Below are 24,311 nucleotides of genomic sequence, written 5' to 3' on the forward strand. Positions count from 1 at the left end.
TTTTTAAAATGCGTAGCTTTTGGCTTTTTCCGCGCTAAGCTTTTTTAATTGTTGGAACAGGTTACCCAACCTAATCTAACCCAAATTGTTCCCCCGATAATGTTACATTGTCATGTGACACATGCCGAGATTTCGAAAACGAAAACTGAATCACGTGATGAGCGTGAAGAACTGATACCCAAAAATGTACCTCGCGCCCAGGTTCCATTCAGTGTAAAAAAACTTGATTTCGTGCCTCTTTCGCAAGCTCAGCAGGCAAGAAAAACAATTGTGTTTTTGTTTTCAGTCCGAACCTTCTACTCACCAAAACTGTTTAAGCGCAGGCGGGATTTCCTTGCGATGCAATTCAGTCCAGTTCCCAAGGTTCTCTACTCTCGCTCCGCTAGAGAGTAGGAGAGAAACCTGGGAACAAGGTTAAGTTCAATCTTTTTTAAAATCGAATCTCGTGACCGCGTTTCTTTAAAGCCACTTTTAAAGTAAATTGTCGTCTTTTCACCGTTAACAAACAGCTGTTTCGTTGCCTTTTCTCCACTCATGTTTTTCGGCGGCCTTTGCAGTCTACATACACATGGCCTCTTGTTGATTTTGCGTGGGAAGTCCTAAACGATAATTGTGGCTGTGAGTAATGAAGCTGTTGTTTGAGAAAAAATACTATTAATAAAAAGCACGGTACAAGGCTAAAATAAAGCCAAATATCCAAAACAATTGTTAAACATAGAACTTTTTATTGCTTTTCAAAACAATGGCATTACATTTCGAAACTAAAACTTAGTGATGTTTGTTTTGTATAGTGGCTCAAGTCTCTTTCTTCCACGCTCGGTGAGGTAGATCTGACGAAGAACACGGCAGGATGGGCTCACAAGTCCATTTGATGATTAAGTTGCAATTCAGCAAACTTGATCATTCTGTGATAATCGTGTTGCTATGGCTACACGCCAATCAGCCTGTGTCATCCTTGGTCTACTGACGAGAAATACGATTCCAACTCGTCATCGTCACTGTCTTGTGTTGCTAAGCGACGTAACGAACGCCGACACAGATCTTGTATGCTCTCTGCTGTGCTGGCATCGAACATACGGCAACACGTCTGAAACAAATCCAACACATTTGTAAGTTTTATTGTAATATCTATTTACAATTAACTCTGAGTTCGACAATGTCGGGATCAGCATCTACCATCGAGAGTGTCTGTCATGTAGAGAGTCAAAGAAAATAACTGAAAAACGACAGGGACCAATTCTAGGTGTTCGTTTTAGGGAGGTCTTTGCCTCACAGAGAATCAAAGAAAATAACTGAAGATCAGCAGAGAGTAACTCAAGGTGTCCAATTTAGGGCGGTGTCCGCCTTATAGAGAAAAAATAAAATAAAAATGATGACAAAGACAATGATAATGAATGATAATGATAGTGATAATGATAATTACAATGACAATGATAGTGATAATGATAATGATAATGATAATGATAATGATAATGATAATTACAATGACAATGATAGTGATAATGATAATGATAATGATAATGATAATGATAATTACAATGACAATGACAATGACAATGACAATGACAATGATAATGATAATGATAATGATAATTACAATGACAATGACAATGACAATGATAATGATAATGATAATTACAATGACAATGACAATGATAATGATAATTACAATGACAATGATAGTGATAATGATAATGATAATGATAATTACAATGACAATGATAGTGATAATGATAATGATAATGATAATTACAATGACAATGATAATGATAATGATAATAATAATGATAATGATAATGATAATGATAATGATAATTACAATGACAATGACAATGATAATGATAATGATAATGATAATTACAATGACAATGATAGTGATAATGATAATGATAATTACAATGACAATGATAATGATAATGATAATAATAATGATAATGATAATGATAATGATAATGATAATGATAATTACAATGACAATGATAGTGATAATGATAATGATAATGATAATGATAATGATAATTACAATGACAATGACAATGACAATGACAATGACAATGATAATGATAATGATAATGATAATGATAATTACAATGACAATGACAATGACAATGATAATGATAATGATAATTACAATGACAATGACAATGATAATGATAATTACAATGACAATGATAGTGATAATGATAATGATAATGATAATTACAATGACAATGATAGTGATAATGATAATGATAATGATAATTACAATGACAATGATAATGATAATGATAATAATAATGATAATGATAATGATAATGATAATGATAATGATAATTACAATGACAATGACAATGATAATGATAATGATAATGATAATGATAATTACAATGACAATGATAGTGATAATGATAATGATAATTACAATGACAATGATAATGATAATGATAATAATAATGATAATGATAATGATAATGATAATTACAATGACAATGACAATGATAATGATAATGATAATGATAATGATAATGATAACAATAATAATATAATAATGGTTCGATTCTCGTAAGCGGTCACCTCCAGCAAGCGACCTCAAAATTTTCGTACATTGGCTGGTCACTTATGGGAGGTTTAACTGTAACTGCAAGTGTTTTCAATTGTGATTGTACCTTTTTACTATCAAACATTAGAAAGAGCGAAAGACTAGGATTAAGGTTTTAGCAAAGTTGGCTCTTCAAGCATATTTTCAAATAGAAATCGAAAGAAAAAAAAACTGGATACTTTTACCTGAAGTGTTGACTCGCCATCTCGTAGCCGCAGTACATACATGAGCGCGGACTCAGCAGCAGCCTTTACTGCGGTATTCTTTTCCTTGCAAGATCCAAGGAGCGCTGGAATTAACATCTTCAGAAGCGCGCTGTCCAATGGTGCAGAGCTCGCGCGCGCCCCGTGCTTTATAGACGCGGACGCTAGCATTTTAATATCGTTTGAGCCATCTTGTAGCATCTAGAAACAAATTGTTAAAATAATGGTTTCACGAGGTGCTCATGTGAAACGCCATGGACACAAATCACGAAATTATGGCTGCGAGTACAGAGGGTCCCCAATAGGGTTCTTCAATCCTATTATCCCGAACCAATCCCGTGATCTCGATCATCCCGCATCCCATGCATTCTTTCCATCCCGACTTTCAATACCGGTCTTCAGATGAGGCAAATCCCGGATCCCGAAAAGTCCTATTGGGGACCCTCAGTACAGTTGAAAAACAGGACAGGAGCAGGACAGGCTTGATATGTAAAATTTACGAGGGTAAATGAAATAGAGACAATGTATGAAAGGCCACGCGTAAACGTAAAAGTTGAGCGAGGTTCAACTTTTACGTATGCGCGTGACCTTCCATACATTGTCTCTATTTTATTTATGCGCGTACGCAAGCAAAAATTACGCGACAGTGGAAATCTACCTTAAGGAGCAAGAATTAGCACAGTCGGTTAGTGCGCAGCCTTCTTTGCCTGAAGTTTCACGTTCGATTCTCAGGTGTGACCTTAAATCCTTGTTTCGACTTTTTGCCTTTCCGTATATAGTATTAGTTTAAAATAACCGTAAAACAGAGTGCTGATGGAGAAAGGGGATTAAAAAAGGGAACAGTCGTACTCAAGTTTGACAGATTAAGTACTCTCATGAGTTAACGACGTAAAATAATGATTTTTATTTTTACCGTTACTAAAGGAGAAAGGAACCTACTAATGACTTGAACAATGAATTACTTTTTTGTTTGTATGTATACCTTGAAAAGTGTTTCCAAAACCTGCGGTGGTGGTGACTCGCACTGAACTACTGAGTGCGCGAGAATGTAGCCGAGAGATCGCACGCCGGAACTGCAGATAGGGATCTAGAAAAACAAATACAGTGCACATGGATGCAATATTTGTTGAGAAAGCAAACCTAATCAGTCATCTATTATTAACATTCACTTTTCTTTCTCTTCTTTCTGACGTTTCACCAGTCAACTCTCCCCACCGAGGAAACTCCCTCCCAGAGGGACACCCCTATACTGCCACGCCCATCTAACATGGACACAACTATTACTTCTGTAGACTTCTCTGAAAAGCGGTCACTTCTCTCTAAGAGTGGAAATTTCTCGAGGGTAAAAGTTGCTCTAATATGGATACCTCTTTTACAATGGATAACCGTAGAGCGATATGAATCAGTGTTTAATCGTAAAATTCTGCGTAATCGTTCGTTCTTTGGGTTGTTCGTTCGTTCGTTCAATCATTCCCTCCCTTCCTCCCTAACATACTCACTCACCCAAAGTTAACAAAATTTACAAACCAAATGCATATACGGCTGAGATGATGCGTTAACTACCTGAATATAGGACACTTTCAACCAACAAGAGAGAGGCAAAATCAAGGGCGTGTCCTCATCAGTTACCACAAAAACACATCTTGTATTCTTCCTATACTTTCCAAACACGTTAAAAGTGGTGTAACCTTGCATAACTACTTAAGTTGTTTTTCTTTTCTACGAGGCGCCCTCCACCTTCGTTCAAACTCATTACTCACCCTGTCTGTCATAGCGTGTTCCACGGCGGCGTCAGTAACAACATCATAAAGGCCCTGGGCCACTATTCTCTCCACAGCATCATGTAAGACCGCTGACAGAGCAATAGCGTGACCATGTCTTACGGTCCAATCAACGGTGGGGTCGTTTACTGTAGGAAGTAATGTAATTTATACATTAGCGCGATCTGTTCTGTTTCATTGTTGATCTCTTCTATGATCACTGTTAATTTATACACTAGCTCGCTCTGTTGTATGTTTAACTGTCACGATACCACTGTAGCATTCTGTCCTATGTGTCCCTGTTACGTTATAAACCAGCGCGCTCCGTACTTTGATTCATTGTTTAGTTAAGGACTAGCGCACCGTTCTCGTTTGCTGTTACGTTATACATTAGCACGCTCTGTACTGTGAGCGTTCGTTAAGTTAAAACCTAGCTCACTATGTCCTGTGTGCGTCTACTATGTTAGACACTAGCCCTCTATGATCAGTATATATCAGTGTGCGTTCGTTACGTTTTTAACTAGCTCGCTACGTTCTGTGCGCATTCATTATGTTAGAGACAAGCCAGCTCTTTTCTGTGTGCGTTCGTTACGTTATAAACTTGCCCGATATATCCTGTGTCCGTCTGTTACGTTAGACACTATCTCGCACTTTGTGATTGCGGTAATGACGACACTCTGTTGTCTTTGATTGTTTGTGCTAACTGTACTTGTAAACATGTCATACCTATAAGCTGATCATTGATGATAGATTCTAGCTCGGCTTCAGGTACAATGAGAGCTAACGATCCAACGCAGCCTCCAGCTGCGACACGAATGTTATCCTGCAAAACCATTGATAGAATTTAGAGAAAAACTAGCCTATCATTAAACTATTTGAACATTCTACTTAGGAGATCAATCTCTACCTAACTGATAATACCTTTCTATAATTTGCAATAATCGTTATGTTACAAGCTTGAGATAAGAGTTAACTCTGGAGTTTCCTTCGTTTATGGTGCCTCCGTTGCGGAAATTAATGTTAATATTAGATCTTTACTACAAATACAAGATAAAGCGATGGTGATAGAGATTGGGGCTTATTAACTTACTTCCCCTGAAAAGTGGGGGCTTATTTGAGGGAGTGGGCTTATTTGAAAGGGGGGGGGGGGGGGGGGGGGGGCTTAATAGAGGATTTACGGTATACCATTTTTTATCAATACAGTGGACAATAACTACCTTTTTTGCTGGATCACCAACCTAAAGCATATCACTAGGATTTTATTTGTTGTAAAACATAGAACTTGGACATGTACTTACATCACCATGTCCCAGTAAATCCAGCAGCGTAGTGGTTAGTGTCTTTCTGATTGGATCACCCATCTTTTGACCTGCGCCTGCGATCACACCTCTCAGTGCCTGCAGCAGTGTCTCTCTAAAGAGAAAACGAAATCGTAGGCTATTTAGCGACACCCATTTTCGAACACTCAGTATAAAGATAGAGTTAACGTGTAACGGAATTTGTGTGCCATTTGATAACAATTGGTTGCATTCTGGGGTACAAAAGGCTGCTAGTAATCGACTGGTTTACTCAGATCCGAGACTGAGAATGTATAAATGTATATGGTACATCAAACTATGGCAAGTTTTTTCTCAAGGTTCAAGTATTCCTTTGACTTCGTGCGCGCGCTTTTTGTATACAAAAACAACATAAGTGCTCTGAACTATTTAAAAGTTAAAAAAAGTGAAAAAAATTGGATACGACACTCGAACATCTCTCATAATGCACCTCATTTACCCCCCCCCCCCCCACCCCCCGCCAAATTTTGTATACGCATTGTTTTCAATTTCTCTTGGGACAGCTGTAATACCCAGGACAAATGAAAAACAAAGGTTATGCAAAATTTGGGGGAGAAAATAAAGTGCATTATGGGAGATGTACAAGTGGCGTATGGTAAATTTGTACTCAGGTTTTACTCTGTGGAATCTAGTTGAGTATGGACAGTAATTTTGCAGTTGTCTTGGCGTTTCTTAGTGATACTTTGTTATTGGACTGTGCTGTTTGATGATGTCACTCATTTTTAAGACTAATGCCAAGCCCAAGCCCCTGGGAGACTGAGTACGAGTGAGAGTTTTCAAACCAAGTTTATGTGCTGTGCTCTACATGAACGCTTGTCACAGCCATCTTGCACCCTACGTCTCTTTATTCTAGACAGCAACAGAAATGAGTTTAAGCTCTAAGGGCATAACTTTGTGCAAACTCTAAGTCAATTGAGGCATGGAGGGCAAGTGCAATTTAAGGTAGCAACTAGCAAGCGAGAAGGGCAGCAATCTCCTCAGTTGTTAGGAGGTCTCCATTGCAAGTAAACTGTGCTAGTAAAGCAAACGTCAACAAAGCAGAATGCACGTTTAAGCACCCCTAGAATCCCCCAGGATATAAGTGAAACTGCTGACCAACATTGGCTAGATTTTAACCTTACATTTAGCCACCGGATTAAAATTCCAATGTACAGCTCGTACTCGATCCGATACTTGTAGACAAAACTAAAGGTCGTCTATGAGTATATGTTGTACCTAATAGTGTTGTCCTCTGTGTTCTTGACCCCATTGTGTAGTTCCGTAAACAGTGGATCCACACGGGTGTGAAGCTTGATGAGCTTCTGCAGAGCCTTGGCAGCGCACATGCGCACTGCGCGGGTAGGATCGTTCAGTGCCTTGATGAAGGTGGTTTGCAGTTGAGGAAGGAATGGCTTCAACATGGCGCCAACCTGAAACATGGAACACGAATATCACACAGGCCACAAAAGATGCACTTTGCTCCAACTAATTAAGGAAGAAGAGAGCAAAATACAGCCAAAGAATTTGTTTTTTCACGCCAAAATGCCGTTACTCATAACGAGTTTACACTGTTGTTTAATTACCTTGTGGACCCATTGCAGACCTACATCCTAATGCTATGCAATATTAAACTACTCTCTTGGGCAGTTGCTAGAATAGTGACCACGCCCTAGAGCCGTAAACACAAAAGTGACCAAAAAAAGCAAACCAAATGAGAAGTGAAATATTATTACACTGGACATTGAATGGAACTATCGACAAACTCTCTTCAAAAGCTTTCAATCGCGCGGCTATGGGTTATGCTAGTAGCCGAGTGAGCTAGAAGAGTAGCATTGCACAAAACATTTGTATCTGGCCATGAGTATGCATAAGACGTTCCTCTTTTGTATCAGCTGAGTCAATTCGATTTTTATACAATAAAAGTTATAATAATTTAAAGCGCTGCAGAAAAGTAAGATTCAACAGTCCATACCTTGCCTAACAAGAGCCCTAAAGTCTGAAGCACAGCCACTTTGACATTCCACGAGAATCTGTCTCCAAGGATACGAATCAGGGGCCCTGTGATGTTCACCACAAAGGGCCTTAGAGCTGCTGCGCTCGTCAAACTTATAACCTCTCCCAGCCCATTAGCAGCTTGCTCCTTCAACTCAGGAGTGCCATTCAGAATACCTTCACGGAAGATTGGTAGAATTGGTGCAATACCCTGGTAATAAAATCAGAAATCATAACAAACAGCAACGCTATACAATCGAATTTGTTCTTGCGACAATTCACAAAGGATTTACGATCATTATTTTTTAGCTTTCTAGAAATTGCTAGCCAGAGAAAACAGCCGATATTTCGCGACATCATCACCCACAAAATGCCCTCTGAGGAACGAGCGCAGAAATTCCATACCGATGAGGCGTCACCACCTAAATCTGGGTAGTACTTCCGATTGGATGACGCAAATTTTCAGGCAATCGGAAGCACTACACGTCATCAGTACGGAATTTCTGAGTTCGTTCCTCATAGGTCATTTTGCAGGGAAAACCGGTAGTAGTGTCCCGAAATGTCGTCTGTTTACTCAGGCTTTGAAATTTAAATTATGCTATGTGGCGAAAGGATAACTGAACAAAGGAAAAAAAATACTAACGATTCAAATGTATCGCTGTTTAGCGACAGAATTGAAAATTTGATATCCCTTACTAGAATTACGTGCAATCTCGTGTGCATCCCTTAAATAAGAATGGATCATTATACGTTTCTGGGAAACATCCCCCACCTACCCCTCCCCTTAGTGAGAAGTGTTAATGTTGGCTTAGGGGAGGGGTAGGTGGGCAGTTTCCCAGAAACGTATAATGATTCATAAGAATTTGTAAATCGATCTCTCTTGGGAACACACCTTTTTGGGAAGACAGAATCCTGGCAGATCCCCATCTTTGACGTCATCAGCGACAAACTTGACAGCCTGGCGCAGGTGACTGATGTATTGCAACTGTTCACTGGGTTCCAAATGCTATAAAACAACAAGAGTTAAGGTTGGACTAATCTAAACGAGTCCTTTGAGGCATGACAATCACGTGGGCCAAAAACACCTTGCTGGAGAGCATAAGGTGCAGTGGGGCTAGAAAAACAACACAATTACATCATTTAAAAAGCTTATATCCGATCTTTCAAGATGCCATGGTATTGTTTGCTCTCCAGCGAGGTATTTTTGTACCATGAGACTGTTTAGCTGTCCCTAAATTAAATATTGAACTTTGCCGACGTGTACAGTATGGAAACACAAGAAACCAAACGAAGAAGACAGAGAGAAACAGAGTCATAGCAAAACCTGTTAATTTTTTGGTACTGTTTATTTAGTATGTGGTTCCAACTTTTGAGACTGTGGATGAAATGCTATGGTTTTACCATTCAAATGAAACCTCTTCAGTAGTACTTTAACATGGTACTGTTATTTTCTATGTAGTCCTAACTTTTTAGTCTGCGGATGAAATCCTATGGTGTGACCATTCAATTGAAACCTCTTCAGCAGTTCTTTCACATGGTGCTACTTGTTTGTTTGTTTGTTTTTTAGTATCACTATAGTCTCTTTTGGAGACAAAGAGCCACAACCAAACTGTTTTCCTTTAGGGGTTTTAATTCTAATTTTCCCACAAGCGTCTCCGTTCCTGTCATATGATAGCTCCCCCCCCCCCCCAGCTTAACCTTTCGTTGGAGAACAACCTGACAAGTACCTTTGTTAGTCTCGCTTACAAAAGCAGCAAGCCGTTCTTTTTCTTCGTATTAAGGACAGAAAAGAGGGGTCATTGGTCATTCAGTTGTTGGCCAACTTGTTTCCCCTGTCCCCAGTAACAGTTCCAGAAGTCTTTGCAAATAGAAACTCTACCCAGTGTCTTAAAGTTGCGAATACCAAAATAAATTATTATCAAGGGAAGGTAAATAACACAGAACCATGATTGTATTTGTTTACCTTGGTCACCGCATTTAAAGCATTCCAACTCATATCAACCACCAGGTCATCAGTGTCATTCATGAGGTGAATAATACCACGAAACAGGGCCGGGATGAACTGGGAATAGTCCACCTTAGTCTCCTCGCAGAAGGAATGCAGGAGGGAGATTGCAGCCTGGAGAAAACAAATGAAATCTATTTATATTGAAGATGAAACAACAACAACATGATATTAATTTGAGGAGGACTCGGAAAAAAAATCCGAGTCCCAGATGGGATTTGAACCCACGACCCTCCGTGATCTAGTCGGATGCTCTAACCACTTGAGCTACTGGAGACTCTATGGTGAGCAAGGGCCAATTTGTGGGTCTGTGTTTGTACCCACAAATTGGCCCTTGCTCACCATAGAGTCTCCAGTAGCTCAAGTGGTTAGAGCATCCGACTAGATCACGGAGGGTCGTGGGTTCAAATCCCATCTGGGACTCGGATTTTTTTTCCGAGTCCTCCTCAAATTAATATCATGTTGTTGTTGTTTCATCTTCAATTTACTCACTTTGGAGGTTGGTTGGCCGCATCTTTGATATGCTTTAAGGTGACAGCGCGATGCTGTTAGTGAGTTTTTCACTTCTTGTGTGCCTATCATTACTTGGCTGTGTAGCCGCGTGATGCGGTTCCAGTCGAGACCCACAAATTGGCCCTTGCTCACCATAGAGTCTCCAGTAGCTCAAGTGGTTAGAGCATCCGACTAGATCACGGAGGGTCGTGGGTTCAAATCCCATCTGGGACTCGGATTTTTTTTCCGAGTCCTCCTCAAATTGAAATCTATTTAGACTCAAATTCATTGGTCAATTGAATGCCGAAGATCTTTCTAGGTATACTGATGAAATTGCGGACATACTGCTTACGTGAAAGATTAATGGAATAATGGCATGGTAAGTGCCTAAGCACTGTTGAACATTGACCAAAGGAATTCTAAGCTCGAGAAAGATCGCTATTCAGTTTCCAAGCGGTGCGGCAGGTGTGACTGTACCGAATTTCCAAAGCCACAGGATTTCCGCTTTCATAAAATCATTTTAGCTGTTACGTGCTACAAAGTTTTAAAGGTTCACGTGGTTTTATTTTTGTAATAGTGACGACTTTTGCCGTATTATTACACTTGTTCATTTCTAGATAGTCGTGAGATTTTAATCTCGTATCCAGATCCCACTCTATCTTACGCTAACCGTGGGAGGTCTGGGTACCAAATGACGTAAATTTTAAAGTCGCGTTAAAACAGAAAGCAAGTTCCTCACCCTTCGCATGCCAGGAGCTGGGTTTTTAGACGCTGCCATCAGCTCGTCCATAATGGTCCTGATTCCCACATCATCATGCACCGAGAGCACCAGACTTGACGCCCCTTCAAGCTCCTGTACAACAGCAACAAAACTAAACTGTGTACAGTCCCCTCTGTTTCCGTTAGATCGTGGAGGTTACGGAAAGATAGGAGACTGTGGACAGTCTACAACAAAACATGACACTTCACAAATCAGTTCTTTCATCCTTTTCCACTGCCTCGAACCCAAGCGCTTCTTAGGATTTTCAACGGTAGGTGCGGCACAAGGAACATGGGAAAGTTTCAAAAACGCAAAGGCACAAGGGAAGGCTCAGTGTGACCATGATACCTTGCACCGCGACTACTGCAGAAAATCCCAAGAAGCGCGTGGGTACGAAGCAGCCAGTTCATATGGGAGCTGGGAGCTCATGGCAAAGAAGCTGATGAGTAACGGATTCAGTTATGATAAAGATATCTTTGCTAACGTGCCTAGCTTTGGAAAATTTCAAGCAAGGCTGCTAGAGTTACACACTAAAGAATCATAAGCGTTCTTATAAAAATCGATGGATAATTTAGTCGGTTTACCTCGCATTCTTTCCTTAAACGTAAACATTGCTACCTGTATCAAGGGAATACAAAGGTTGCTGACTTTCAACCAAAAAACCTTGCTTAGTTACCACACTTAGCGCGAGCGAAATGTGACACTTAAGTCGCTTACCATTGGTCAGAAATGGCCGGCTAGACCAGCCCAGTCATAAACAGAATTCCACCACTAATCAATCAGGACTGTCCAGCCTGCAGATCAGTCTACAGCTATTTCAAGAAAGGTTGTCGAAAAAAGTGCACGCGACAATCCCGAAAGGTATTGTTTGTAGTTTGAGTTCACTGTTCTTCAAAGAAATCTAAAAGAATGGCACGAGACGCCATGGATGTATGATGTTTGCGAGTGCTAAAGAAAAGCAACAAAAGCAGGTTCGACAACTACAGTGTCAGAAACAGTGTATTGATCATATCCCATATTACCTTTCGGGATTGTCGTGCACACATTTTTCCGACAACCTTTCTCGAAATAGCTGTATGCGACAGTGATGAGTCTTCAGCGAGAACACTCGAAAATAGCTCATTTTACTTTTTTATAAATTACCGGATTTGTCGGCCAGTTTTGATCTTCCTAAGGCATGGACATCATAGAGGAGACTTGGACGTGTTCTTTGGTGATTGATTCAAGTACATTTGGGCCACGCGCGACCACGTGCGCACGTGTTAACATACCTCTTTCTCGTGTTCAGTTCCAAAGCATCCTTGGATTGCCTTCAGCATGGCTGGTAGGATCTTACTCAAATGACGGGTCAGAGCATCACCAGCGACTGCAGACAGTATGGCCAGCGCGCGTGTGTTAACAGGCGGTGTTATAAGCTAAAAGAAAGATAGATATACTAGATATATTACCTTGGATAAGGAAGGCAAAAGATGAATTTAAATGGCTATAACTCATAACAATAATGTCCTTCTGATAAGAATATATTTGAAAATACATTTTGAGAAAAAAACACAAAGAGAAAAACTCTTTAACGTTTCGATGACTTCATGCCATCATTATCAAAAGGTAAGAAATTAATAACATGTAATTAACTGTTGTTTGTGGCGGTCGGTAAACCATGAGTAAACCATGTGTGAAACCCGTTAGTCAAACGACTTATAACAAGTTTGCGAAACCACCTAACACGTAAGCGAAACGACTTAAGACGTCAGGGAAGAGGACAAAAAAAAAAAAAAAAAAAAAGCCTTTATTTAAAGAGGGTAGCACTTAATAGCCAAAGGCTAATAAACTTGTGGCCCTCATATATTTTACGTCTCCTAATGGAGACGGGACCGCCATTTTACGTGGTCATCCGAGCCACGCGAAGGTCCAGCCGCCTGCAGGGCAAAGGAAGTACCTTCATTTCTCAGTTATTTTTAAGACCCTGAGTATTGGTCCGGCCCCGGGAATCGAACCCGCGACCTCCCGCTCTGCAGTCAAGCGCTCTACCGACTGAGCTAATCCTGTCGCGGTCAAAGGACGGTCGAGGACGGACGTGAAACGACTCTTAAGCAAAACGACCGGTCGCCTCACTTTTTTGATGCGTCATCAATCTATCACCTGCCGCTACTGGCTACCGCGCTATTCATATCGACAGTAAAAACACAAAATTTTCAACTGGACGATGCGTCTACCCACCTACCTCTCCCCTAAGCCAACATTTTGCCCTAAGTGAGAAGCAAGTGTTAATGTTGGCTTAGGGGAGGGGTAGGTGGATAGTTTCCCAGAAACACATAGATTTGTCTGGTTTCAAAAAGCTCTCTCCTACTCTAGGAAGCAAATAGAACCCAGGGGCAGGCCTTCCTCTTTCAAGTTTATTCAAGTATAATTATATTCAAATCTTTGTGATGCACCTTGTAACATCTGCCTTAGATACCACGGGGAGAGAATAATTGCCTTGTCCCTTTTTTGTAGAACTAAATAAAATAACATTTCAGATCAAACAAAGAGATGACGAAAAGAAACTAGAAATTACTTGGTCTACTTTCCAAAGGAGGTAGAAGAAATGAGGAAAAAGCTGTACCCAGTATTAAAAGCCGCCAAGCAAGAAAAGGGTACATCATTTTTCAAGGTAGAAAGGCTAATTATAGATGGGTCGCTTTACCGCGGCCCAGAGACAATTGCTTTCCCTCTCTACGGAGATTTAATGGACGTATAAATTAGCTCAGAACTTTTATGTTATTATTCACGGCCATATTTTAGGGGCCAGTAGTGTGCTTTACAAACCAAATTAGCTCGATGCGCGGTCAGTCAACCCCGCTCAAATTCAGAGGTAAGTCATGAAGTTTTTGTTCGTACGTTTCGTGTTTTTGTTTTCTTTTTTGTTTCGTCTTAATTTTTGCGCAGTCAATTTTGCTTCCCTTCCCTAAAGGGGAAAGCGATCCAGGCCATATAAATTTATACTTTTGTCTATGGATTGTCTAGAAAAATATATTTCTTGTACGACTGGTCGCGAAAAAGATTTCAGAACAAAATGGTCTGGATGGTCTCGCAATGGATGTTGTTTCATCTCTTTTAAATACGGTATGAAATTCTGTTTGCTTAACTGATCGCGCTCCCATTTAATTTTAGTTACCACTAATGTTTTTATTCTGTTAGGTTTCTTTTTTGTCAGCTTCAAGTTGTAGTTTTCGTTTTGTTGCAGATTGTCTTTCGTGAATGTTAACTGTACGTGTGTACGTTCAAAGTTGTATTGGAAAAGAGAAAAAAAGAAAAAAAAAAGAAGAAATTACTTGGTCAATGCGGGCAATAATTTACAGTTGTGTCGGAGCTGCTCAGGTGGTCCAATAATTAGAACAACCGCATTAAACAAACTCTGAAACTACATCTGGAAGCGGCCGAGTTCACGATAATTTCAATTCGCTTGAGTTCCAAGTATGGCCGTGCTTTCAGCTACACCTTGAGAGTTTGCGTCCACAATACCTCGTTTTGGAAAATCGTTTTTGGGAGTTCTATTTTGTTTACGTTCTTTACTATGACCGAAGCAGAAAGTTGGCACTCTACTCTTGTCGTCAACTGTGTCTTTAACGGTTTCCTGTCTTATACCGCCATCGCGTTTAACATCATAACAATACAAGCGTTAAGGAAAACGACGTCGCTGTCGAAGCCTTTAAAGACATTGTTTCGAAGCCTGGCTGTATCTGATCTTTGTATTGGCTTGGTTGTACAGCCCCTGTATATCGCAGTTGCCGTGATGGAAATGGAACTCACAGTCGTGTTTATAGCATAGTATCACTCACGTTCTACATTCACGTGAATTTACTTTGTGGTGCATCGTTCTTTGGTGTTGTATCTTTAACTGTTGACAGATTCTTGGCTATTTATCTTCATCTTAGATAACAAGAACTTGTGACTCACAAGCGTGTTGTTGCTATGGTCATTTCGACATGGCTGTTCAGCGCATCTTTTTCCGTATTTGACGAAACTTTGGACTGGATTCCTAGGAAGGTTCCTTACATTATATTTTCAATCTTTAACACTATTGGAATAACAACTACAGGATTGCTCTACTGCAAGATATACACAACCGTTCGACGACACACAAATCAAATGTACCACTTGCAAGTCACAGCAGCACAGAGTGAAGAAATGGCGAATGCAGCAAGGCTCAGAAAAAGTGCTGTCACTAGCTTCTTCGTCTACGTCGTGTTTTTGGTTTGTTATTTACCAATATCCTGTGTTCGCCTTGCCATTATGATCTGTGGTGAAACTTTGTCAATCCACCACTTGTGGAATTATGGTCTAACATTGATGTTTCTCAACTCATCTCTTAATCCTTTGATCTACAGTTGGAAGATGAGACACATTCGGCGAGCTATCTTAACCATACTTCAAAACATCTTAACTGACGAGAGGCTAACAATTTTCGGGTCATGAATTTTGGAACCTGGTCACTGAATACTGAGAAGAACTTAGAATTTTTGGAAAGAATTTTTCAGACCCCTCTTTAATATTTCACAAAGATTGACTTTTAAGACCTTACTTATCCACGGACAGGAACTCTTAAGCAACAAGAAATATCAGTCGACTCGCTTGACAAAACTACGTCACGAGTTTGTTCGGGAGAACTGCGAGTAATTCTGTTTACTAACTACCAGCATCACCTAGCATAATTCTTTTTCCTAGTGGCTGAAAACACTTATTGTGATGCGGGCGGACCTCTATGAACATTTCTAGAGAAACATGGACCACCTTAATGGAGTTGAGAAGAAAGCGGTACATTTACAGGCTGATAACTAACCATTCATGAGCGCTTTCCATATCATGCCGACATGAAATTACTTTGATTACTCAGTATAAAGCTATGTTTCCGCCACTATGCCATAAAGCTTTGCGCGCCAACACGAAAAGCTATCTGATATAGAGTGTTTTCACATGAGGTCACGGCGGCAATATTGGTGTCCCAAAACAATGAAACGGCGGCCATGTTGGTGTCCCAAACCAATCCTGTGGGAGTTGAACTCTTTTCTTATGCAAACGCTTTCTTTTGTTCCAATAATTTGCATAGATGCTGGCCACGTGAGTGAAAACGCTCTACAGTATGAACAGCAACGGCACAAAACTGGAACAAGTCGTTCACACATGGTGCCGGAGTGGGTAGCCGAGAGGATCTGGTGAACCTAGATTCCAGTCCTCACTCCTGAATATTTAGTCTCGTTTAAATTAGTTCCAGACCTCGCTTCTTATTAGAGAGCTTAAGATTTGAGGACAAGAACGACTACGAGTACGAGATTTAACTAAAGTTTTTTACGCGTGTGCTCAAGAGGAGACACCCCGGAAAGCTTCCATTTTCCTTTTTTTCACCAAAAAAGTTAGTACGGTTAATTAAACAGAAGGACGTTAAGCCCTCTCCCGATAGCAAAATGATAAAACTTCTTACATTTGAAAACTTGTTCCCGCCACTACGACATTCTCGCCAAAACTCGAAGTAGGCTACCACATTTTCCCGCCAAAATGACGCTGGCCCACGCGCGCGCACTACTTAGTACAGAGAAAATCTCGTACTCGTAGTCGTACTCGTCTCAGAATCTAAAGCTCTCCATTATTCACTTCCGCTACGGTCCGAAAACCTGTTCATACCGCACCAAAGTGAGGCACAGAATCTATCCGATAAGTGACGCTCCACTTTGGAGATCGGCGCAGCGCAACTTTGCCCCGTTACATTAATTGCACTGAGATCACCTTTCTTTGTCTGTGTGAACAGAAGCTTTATCCGGTACGGTTTTTTGCGCCAGCGCAAAAGCTATCTCCTATTGTACGAACATAACCTGAAGATGCTCTTATAGTTCATACAATGCATCTTTTTAAAACAAAAGAAGCAAGGCTGATTTTACAGTCGGGAATATTTATATATATCTTTTTTTACCAATATTTCGGAACGCACGGCCTTCCTTCCTCAGAGTCTTACAAAGCTTTAATATTAAACAAAAGAAGCAAGGCTGATTTTACAGTCCGGAATATATATATATATAATTTTACTAATATTTCGGAAGGCTCGGTCTTCAGGGTCTTACATATAACGAAGAGGTTAAGATAAGACGTTACAATTTGAAATAAAGAGTAGCGTGCAATATGATACTATAATAACACGTGAAAATTTAAATGAGAAAAAAGTGAATCTTGAAAAGTAGCTATTGGAAAGAAATTTGAAATGTAAAAATATAAGTCGAATCTTTTTAAGTATATTTATCTTAATTCAAACTGCTGCTTTAAAGCAACTTACCTGGGGCACCAAGAAAGGAAGTACAACTCTGCTCTTCACAGCCATCACTTGTCTCAGGCCATCCAGCGCATACTCAGACAAGGCCGGGTCATCCTGAAATATCACCAAAAATATGAATCCGTTTACGACTCCAAGCCTATTAAAGCATTAACCAGCATCCCCCTCCTAGCACCCCGCCCTCGCCAGTTCGACAGTTGTGCATGTAGTTCTCTTAAAGCAATAAGGACGGTGTAAAATACTTACGACACCTTGATACAGTAATCGTACAAGGCGTACAATTTGGTAAAAGAAAAAACCTAAGCGATACCAATCCAAAAATCTCACCCCTTTAAAGATTTGGCAAGTAATTACGTCATGTTTCTGTCCCTCTTCAGGGCGTGTCATTTGTTAGGTATTACCTCATTAAACTAACCCAAGACGACCTTTCGTAGCTTCTATACACTAAACTAACGGGCAAGGTAAAAGTGGAAAAAGCGAGAAAAAGGTTACCATTTTCTGAAGCAGATCTGGCAGGATATCGTCCAAGGCTTTGGTCCCAATCGTGTTGTGGAGTTGATCAAAAGTTTTGGCTGCTGCAACTCGCACCTCCGGCAAAGGATCTATGAGGGCTCTACGGACTGTGGGAACTAGTGAATCCACATACTGTACAACCTACAGTAGACAAGCGACAGGATATATTACTGGTAGTAACTAAAAATACGTGTATCGCAGAACCTCGCGGAGTTCGGGGATGGTGGAGGAAGCCCAAAAAATGTCAGGGATGGAAGGGGGGAGAGAACTGGAGTTAATTGTGTAACTGGAGAGGGCGGGTTTCAACAATGGCTCTAATGTTGGAAGGTGAGATGTAGTTAATCTCCTTTTAGTTGGAGTAAATTTGAGCGAGTTTTCCCATTTTCCTGACTGATAAACTCGTGAAAAAAGCAAAAGGGCCTGAGAACGGGGTCGCAGTCGGTGCCTCAACTAACTCGATTTCGCCTGCCTGCAAAAGCCATGGAAACATTAGGATGCATTCTCCTCCCACGAATGCCACACACAAATGAGGAAGAGTGTGATGTCGTCATACATGACGATCAGAGGTAAGCAAAACTGGTTTGGGGCCGCGCAAACTAATAAGAAAATCACAGGTTATAAAAAGGAGAAACGGGACGGTGAGGAGAAGGCTGAATAAGCATTATGTTTACATCTCAAATCGATCAATCTAAATCGAATCAGTGAGGAAAAGCTGAGCCTTGAAAACGGTTTACCTGTTCTTTGCTGGTCGAGGAGACAATTTCACTGAGTCCAATACAGACTCCCTGCCTCTCATCACTTTTATCACTGTCCAGACCTCGCTCCAGTATTGGGATAATCTCTGGCAAAACTCTCTCGCCCAGTTTACGAACAAGGTCCCCTAGAGTTCGAGCTGCAACCTGAAAGAATGCGAACAAAGTCAGAGAATTAATTTCTATTGCCAGTATTGTTGTATCAAATTATAAAGGAAAGAGATGGGTTGGAAACTGTTGTAAGCTCAATTCGTACGTCGGACTCAGCCAACGACGCAATACGCGTCTTGGTGCGAAGTAGATGCGGAATTCGCAGGTACACTGATTGCTGCTACTGTATATTTACAGCATTAGCAGTAATGTTATTTAGTTGGTGCAATTCACGTATGCTCAAGGAAGATCTTATTAATATGAATTTTTGTAGTCTATGATATTAAGTTTGTCAGGACATCATGTCGACCACCGTTAAGTTATGGTCGGACATTGGGCGACTTAAGTCCGACATTGTGTAATCACCAATGGTTATTTGCAGCTCAGAGGTGCTAGTGATAACAAATCATACTGCTAATCAGAATTCCTTACTTGTCTCTTATCAAAGCTGGTGCTAGCTAGACAGCCAAGCAGGAGAGAAAACAGAGTTGGCAGGATTTCTCTCAGGATACGCGGTGTGTTAGGGACCACAACCTTCCACACGTGCAAGGCCGCCTGGCGCACCATCAGGGATACATCAGAGCGGCCCATGTAGAGCCCGGCCAGTACACGATTACGACGGTCAGTACCCAGTGCTTCAATAATGGCCTGTGAGTAGAACAAATATGAAAAACCTCAGCACTACAAACTTCTCTAGTAGTGGAAGTTGTTACGATGCCAGAGACCCGATTTGCCTATTGACATTATGAACGCCAACAGTTTAAAGATGGCGTCTTGCTAAGAAATTTTCCGAGTTTCTCACTAGCAGTGCGAGCACGAAAATAATTCCACAGCATCAAAAATAAAGAAAAACTAAAAACCCTTACTTTAATGCATCGAAAAACGTCGTGAGGGTCAAGTACTAGGTTCTCCTATGGTTGCAGCGACTTCTTGAACCCAAAGCTAATTCTCAACCCCGGGTATGGTATATTGGGGGAGTATCTGCCTAGTCTCCAATCTCTGGCGACCGCCTGTCTAGGAATGTTACATAAAATTTATGACGGCGAGGGGAGGGACGGGGAGGGGAGAATAGGAGAAGCTCCTTTTCCCTTTCTCTATTTTTCCTTACCATCACCACCCACTCGAGTTCCGCGCTAGTTTCCAGTATCCCGCATTGAAGTCCATTACCCTCGCTTAACCTTGGAAGAGCCCGTGGAAAAGGCAGATTATTATGCATACAGCAGATCATTATGAAACAAACGTATTACGACTTTTTTCATTTATTACCTGGTTAGACTGACTAGTTCCAAAGTTATCATCTTCTTGTCCCTCGGTTGACATCTTCCCTGTGACACCAGATATTCTGTAGAGCAGATCACCCAACAGTTGAACAGAGCTGTGTCGTATTCTCCAGTTATCATCAAACAATCCTGTTTCCAACTGAGGAAGGAACAATTCAATGGCGGTGTCTGCGTACAGGTTCACGATGCGTTGACCAGCCTTTAGTGACGTATCTCGAACGTATTCTGATTCATCTGCCAGGCCCTGAGAGACAAGAGAAAGGTAAAGTTGATGAACGATTAAACAACACTCGTCATTAATTAATGTTACTAAGGCACCTACTATGCTCTAAGTGTCCACCTAAGATTGATGTCCGTCTTACAGGCAGTGAAATAAAGGGAGTAAAGAAAGGCAGGGACCGACACAAGGTGTCCGTTTATACCTTGGTGTCTGTCTTGTAGAAGTGTCCGTTTAGAGAGAGTCGACTGTATTTTCAGTGCGGTCCGACGTAAGTAAAGAAAGTGCTTCAGCAGAGTGTGGCTCTTAGCCATTTATGAACCTAAGTAAGTCACTGTTACCCGCCCACCCCTTGGTATGTTAAATAAAGGTATTGTGATAGACGCAAATGTGAGAGTTATTGCCAAGGGTAAACCTGTGTAAATAGCCAGACCTGTTCAAGGTTCCCAATAAACGTCCAAAGCACCATTGAAGGGGGTTGGGATCAAGCAAGGATTAGGCTAGCAAAGGAACGTGTTAGGACTCAAAGGCCTAACCCCAACCCTACTAGATCGGCCGCTTTAGGCTCTAGATGGAAGTCCAGACTAATAACAGGGGTTTGGGTTTATTTAGGTGACTTTCAAAATTGATCCAAAATTTAGGTTTCTGGGAAACTGTCCACCTACCCCTCCCCTAAGCTAATTTCACAAAGATTAGGAAGAATCAGGGAACAACAATGGATTTAATAGTCTTCGTCAGAGATTACCTTAAACGATTCACTTACTTTGCAACGTACACCTAAGGGGAATCAAAGATATTATAGCCTTCGAGCAAGCTCTACTTTTGGGGGATATCGTAAGAAATAACGCACGAGAAGCACGCAAAATAAGAGATGGGAGCGAGCGGCGGGCAAAGAGGCCACAGCCTCTCGTGGGTTTGCTACTCACTCGCGAGTTCTCTCGTCGTTCGCTTCGCTCCCCACATTAAACGGAGAGCTTTCTCGAAGTCTACAGATAGTAGGGACCTTAAGGTGTTGTTACACGGAACGATTCGCAGCAACGATTGTTAGCGCAACGCCACGTTGCAACATTGTTTCGAATGGTTGCAACATTGCTCCTATACTGCTGTGTTGCGCTAAAAATCGTCGTTGCGAATCGTTCCGTGTAATATCACCTTTAGGCAACGAGAACGCTGACGTCCCGGGCGTCACAAATGGCAACCAGAAGTTCAAATTTTCTCTTTAAAACAAAGGCATTCAGATTCGTTGTGTGAGTCAGAAGCGTTCCATTAAGTGACACATCGAACGTCGCTATTCATGACGTCCGGGACGTCAACGTTTTTGTTGCTTAGGCTCGCTATTACAAAACGGAAAACCCGCCAGAAAACTCAAAGTTTGTCACAGAGTAACTAAGTCTCACCTTAAGCACAGAGGGTATCACAGGTCCGACCCATGGGATGAAATCATCTTTAAATGTTGAGGGCAGGTAGATATATAACATCAGATAGCCTTCTCTGACATGTGATGCGAGCTCAGTACGTTCTGTAGTAGAAATCACTTCTGGCATAAGCGTTTCCAGCCTGCTCGTGCCCAGGGCACACAGAACTTCACCTAGACCTGATGAAACAAAAGCCAGTTAGATTTTATATATTCTAGTTGTAAGTGAACGTCTTTCGATTAACTATACTTGCTTTAGTTTTGTGTTTCTGCGCGTTGTAATTGGCTAAAAAGTTTCGCGCCATTATTTCATCCAATCAGAAATTAAACGGAGATTTGTCTCGTACGCGTTTCCAGCGCTTTACGCAAACTGCAGGAATTAACTTCCGGTTCTGATTACAGATTCATTTGACTTACTTCGTCTGTGTTAACTGCACAAAGTTAGTGCTTTCAATTTCTTTTTACCACAGACAAACAACATTGCTAACATTTTTTTAGATAGCAATAAAAATACGAAAAAAACATGGCCATAGTTTTGAGTTTCTATTTCTTTTTCATTAGTATAAAAATCCACGAAGTCACCTTTTGCAAAATAAGGCAAAAGCCAACTCTTTCTAAGAGAAGACACCGTTGGTACCATCAGCAAAAGTTCGCCTTTCCGTCTCAGAGAACGGACTGCTTTGCAAAGAGTTTAAAGAACCAAAATAGAACGGATTGAAGATTGATAGGGACTCTAGGTATCTGATTTACGGAGGTTTCCGTTTAATGGAAGTGTTCTTTAAGAAAGAGGTGATTCTATTTCCCAAGCATATACATCCATCACAAGCGTATTACGCCACATAACAGAGGATGGTAAATCTACGGAACAGTATGTCCGATGTCAAGAAAAAAATGAGTTCTTTACCATGTACATACCTTGGGCAGCTCCTGATCGATCCACGCTGCTGTTTTCTGACGTCAGCGTCTCCATTAACCACGGTAATAAATCTTCAAAGCTCTCCTCACCCATACCGCGGACCAAAGCACCGAGGGCGCGAGAAGAGACTGCACGGACCTGATAAAAAAAAGCAAAGGAAAAGATTGGGCAGTGTCACAAACGACAGGAGACACAGATAACTGAGATTAACAGGTTTTTTGCAGCATAAACCACACCACCACTACCACCACCACCACAACTATCATCATTATCATCAACATCATCATCATCTTCACCACCACGATCAATATCATCATGGTCATGATCATGATCATTGTAGTACCAACAATGCAAGAAAAAATGATAAACAAATGTCTTTGCGATCATCACCACGAACACCATCATTATAGTCATTACCATAATCATCACAAAGGAGCACTGACGATAGGCGATATGGTTAAAAACAGAATAAAGACCAGGCCATCATCGCCACCATCAAAGAACGTAAGACTGAAAAAGAATACACGACCGTCATTATCATCATCATCACCATAATCATTATCATATCCACAAACAAATCTTTTTGTACCTCTGGTACTGGATCCAACAGGGCCTGTTTTAATCCTGGCACAACTGATCCTACATAAGGTGCAAGGTCCTAAAACAAGATTAAATTAATACTTCAAAGATAAATAACTGGAAATACTACAGACTGCAAACAACAAAAAGAAGAACATTATGTGTTTCAGAAATGGGTTGACCAAGTCCCGAGCTAAAAATGTTTTCTTAGATCAGGTTCGATCGCAATTTTCTTAATTGTACACGTCACTGCAAGGACCGAAAAACTTCTTTTTTTTCCACATGTAACTTATATGGTATTGTGTTTTGACAGTCATCTCGTGTATAATACCTTTTTGTCCGTAAGGGAGTACATGTTACCAATGATCTGAGCCGCCATTTTCTTGGTCTCCGTTGAACGTTCGCTGAGCGCGCGTTGCAGGACGGGCATGATCAGAGCTAAGGAAGGAGCGTCGATGAAGTGGACAAAAGAGGTTTGCAGTAGAACCTGCAAACAAGGGGCTGTCTTGGTAGAAGGATCCATGAGCGCTTCAAGGAGCACCGAGGATATGGCTAAAACAGAATAAGATAGTTAACTTCAGCTTTTAACCATGGCAATTAATTGCGGGCGACAAGGCAAGAACGCAATCCTAATATCCCGGTTGCTTTTACGCACGGTACGTATATATCCAGGTTCGTGTGGACGTCTACTTACAATGAATAGGGACCTTAAGCAACGACGATGACGACGACGACAGTGAAAACATCAAACAAAAAAAATAATTTTCGTCCTTTCAAACTTTATCGCGTCTATTTGGAATCGCTCAATTCGTCAGATGTAGGCGACTTTTCCTGGAATTGAATTCTTGAGCGATTTATCCATGTTCAAATAGAGAAGGGAAAAATTGTCGTAGTACGTCCACGTTCTCCATGAAACGTCGCGTTGGGAGGTTTCACGTCGTAGTCGTGCAATGGACGTCAAAGAAATGCACTAAAAAGCCTGATGCACGTGCAGAGCAGTTGTTTTGCTCATAAATCAATTGTTTTTTGACGTTGTTTATTGTCGTCGAAGTCGTTACTTTAAAGTTCCCTATAAGCTTAAGACGT

The 24,311-nt window shown here is 41.0% G+C and overlaps 1 protein-coding gene across 1 annotated transcript in view; it reads right to left on the reverse strand.

Moving 5' to 3' along the window:
* Nucleotides 1-705: 705 nt before the first annotated feature.
* The window catches only part of LOC140952474 (stalled ribosome sensor GCN1-like), a 57,175-nt gene continuing 33,569 nt past the window's right edge, over nucleotides 706-24,311 (reverse strand). Inside the window, exons 40-60 of the mRNA XM_073401900.1 lie at nucleotides 23,557-23,777; nucleotides 23,236-23,304; nucleotides 22,646-22,784; nucleotides 21,714-21,910; nucleotides 20,086-20,343; nucleotides 19,252-19,467; nucleotides 18,652-18,816; nucleotides 17,897-18,058; nucleotides 17,408-17,500; nucleotides 12,378-12,521; nucleotides 11,086-11,199; nucleotides 9,813-9,968; nucleotides 8,742-8,855; nucleotides 7,830-8,060; nucleotides 7,094-7,287; nucleotides 5,840-5,954; nucleotides 5,268-5,364; nucleotides 4,542-4,690; nucleotides 3,764-3,868; nucleotides 2,764-2,982; nucleotides 706-1,087 (exon numbers count right to left, since the gene is read on the reverse strand). Coding sequence (XP_073258001.1) covers nucleotides 950-1,087; nucleotides 2,764-2,982; nucleotides 3,764-3,868; nucleotides 4,542-4,690; nucleotides 5,268-5,364; nucleotides 5,840-5,954; nucleotides 7,094-7,287; nucleotides 7,830-8,060; nucleotides 8,742-8,855; nucleotides 9,813-9,968; nucleotides 11,086-11,199; nucleotides 12,378-12,521; nucleotides 17,408-17,500; nucleotides 17,897-18,058; nucleotides 18,652-18,816; nucleotides 19,252-19,467; nucleotides 20,086-20,343; nucleotides 21,714-21,910; nucleotides 22,646-22,784; nucleotides 23,236-23,304; nucleotides 23,557-23,777 — 3,296 coding nt within the window. The 3' untranslated portion in view covers nucleotides 706-949. The remainder of the gene's footprint in view (nucleotides 1,088-2,763; nucleotides 2,983-3,763; nucleotides 3,869-4,541; nucleotides 4,691-5,267; nucleotides 5,365-5,839; nucleotides 5,955-7,093; nucleotides 7,288-7,829; nucleotides 8,061-8,741; nucleotides 8,856-9,812; nucleotides 9,969-11,085; nucleotides 11,200-12,377; nucleotides 12,522-17,407; nucleotides 17,501-17,896; nucleotides 18,059-18,651; nucleotides 18,817-19,251; nucleotides 19,468-20,085; nucleotides 20,344-21,713; nucleotides 21,911-22,645; nucleotides 22,785-23,235; nucleotides 23,305-23,556; nucleotides 23,778-24,311) is intronic.

The sequence above is a fragment of the Porites lutea genome, chromosome 11 (genome assembly GCF_958299795.1).
Source record: "Porites lutea chromosome 11, jaPorLute2.1, whole genome shotgun sequence".
In the NCBI taxonomy this organism is placed as follows: Eukaryota; Metazoa; Cnidaria; class Anthozoa; order Scleractinia; family Poritidae; genus Porites; species Porites lutea.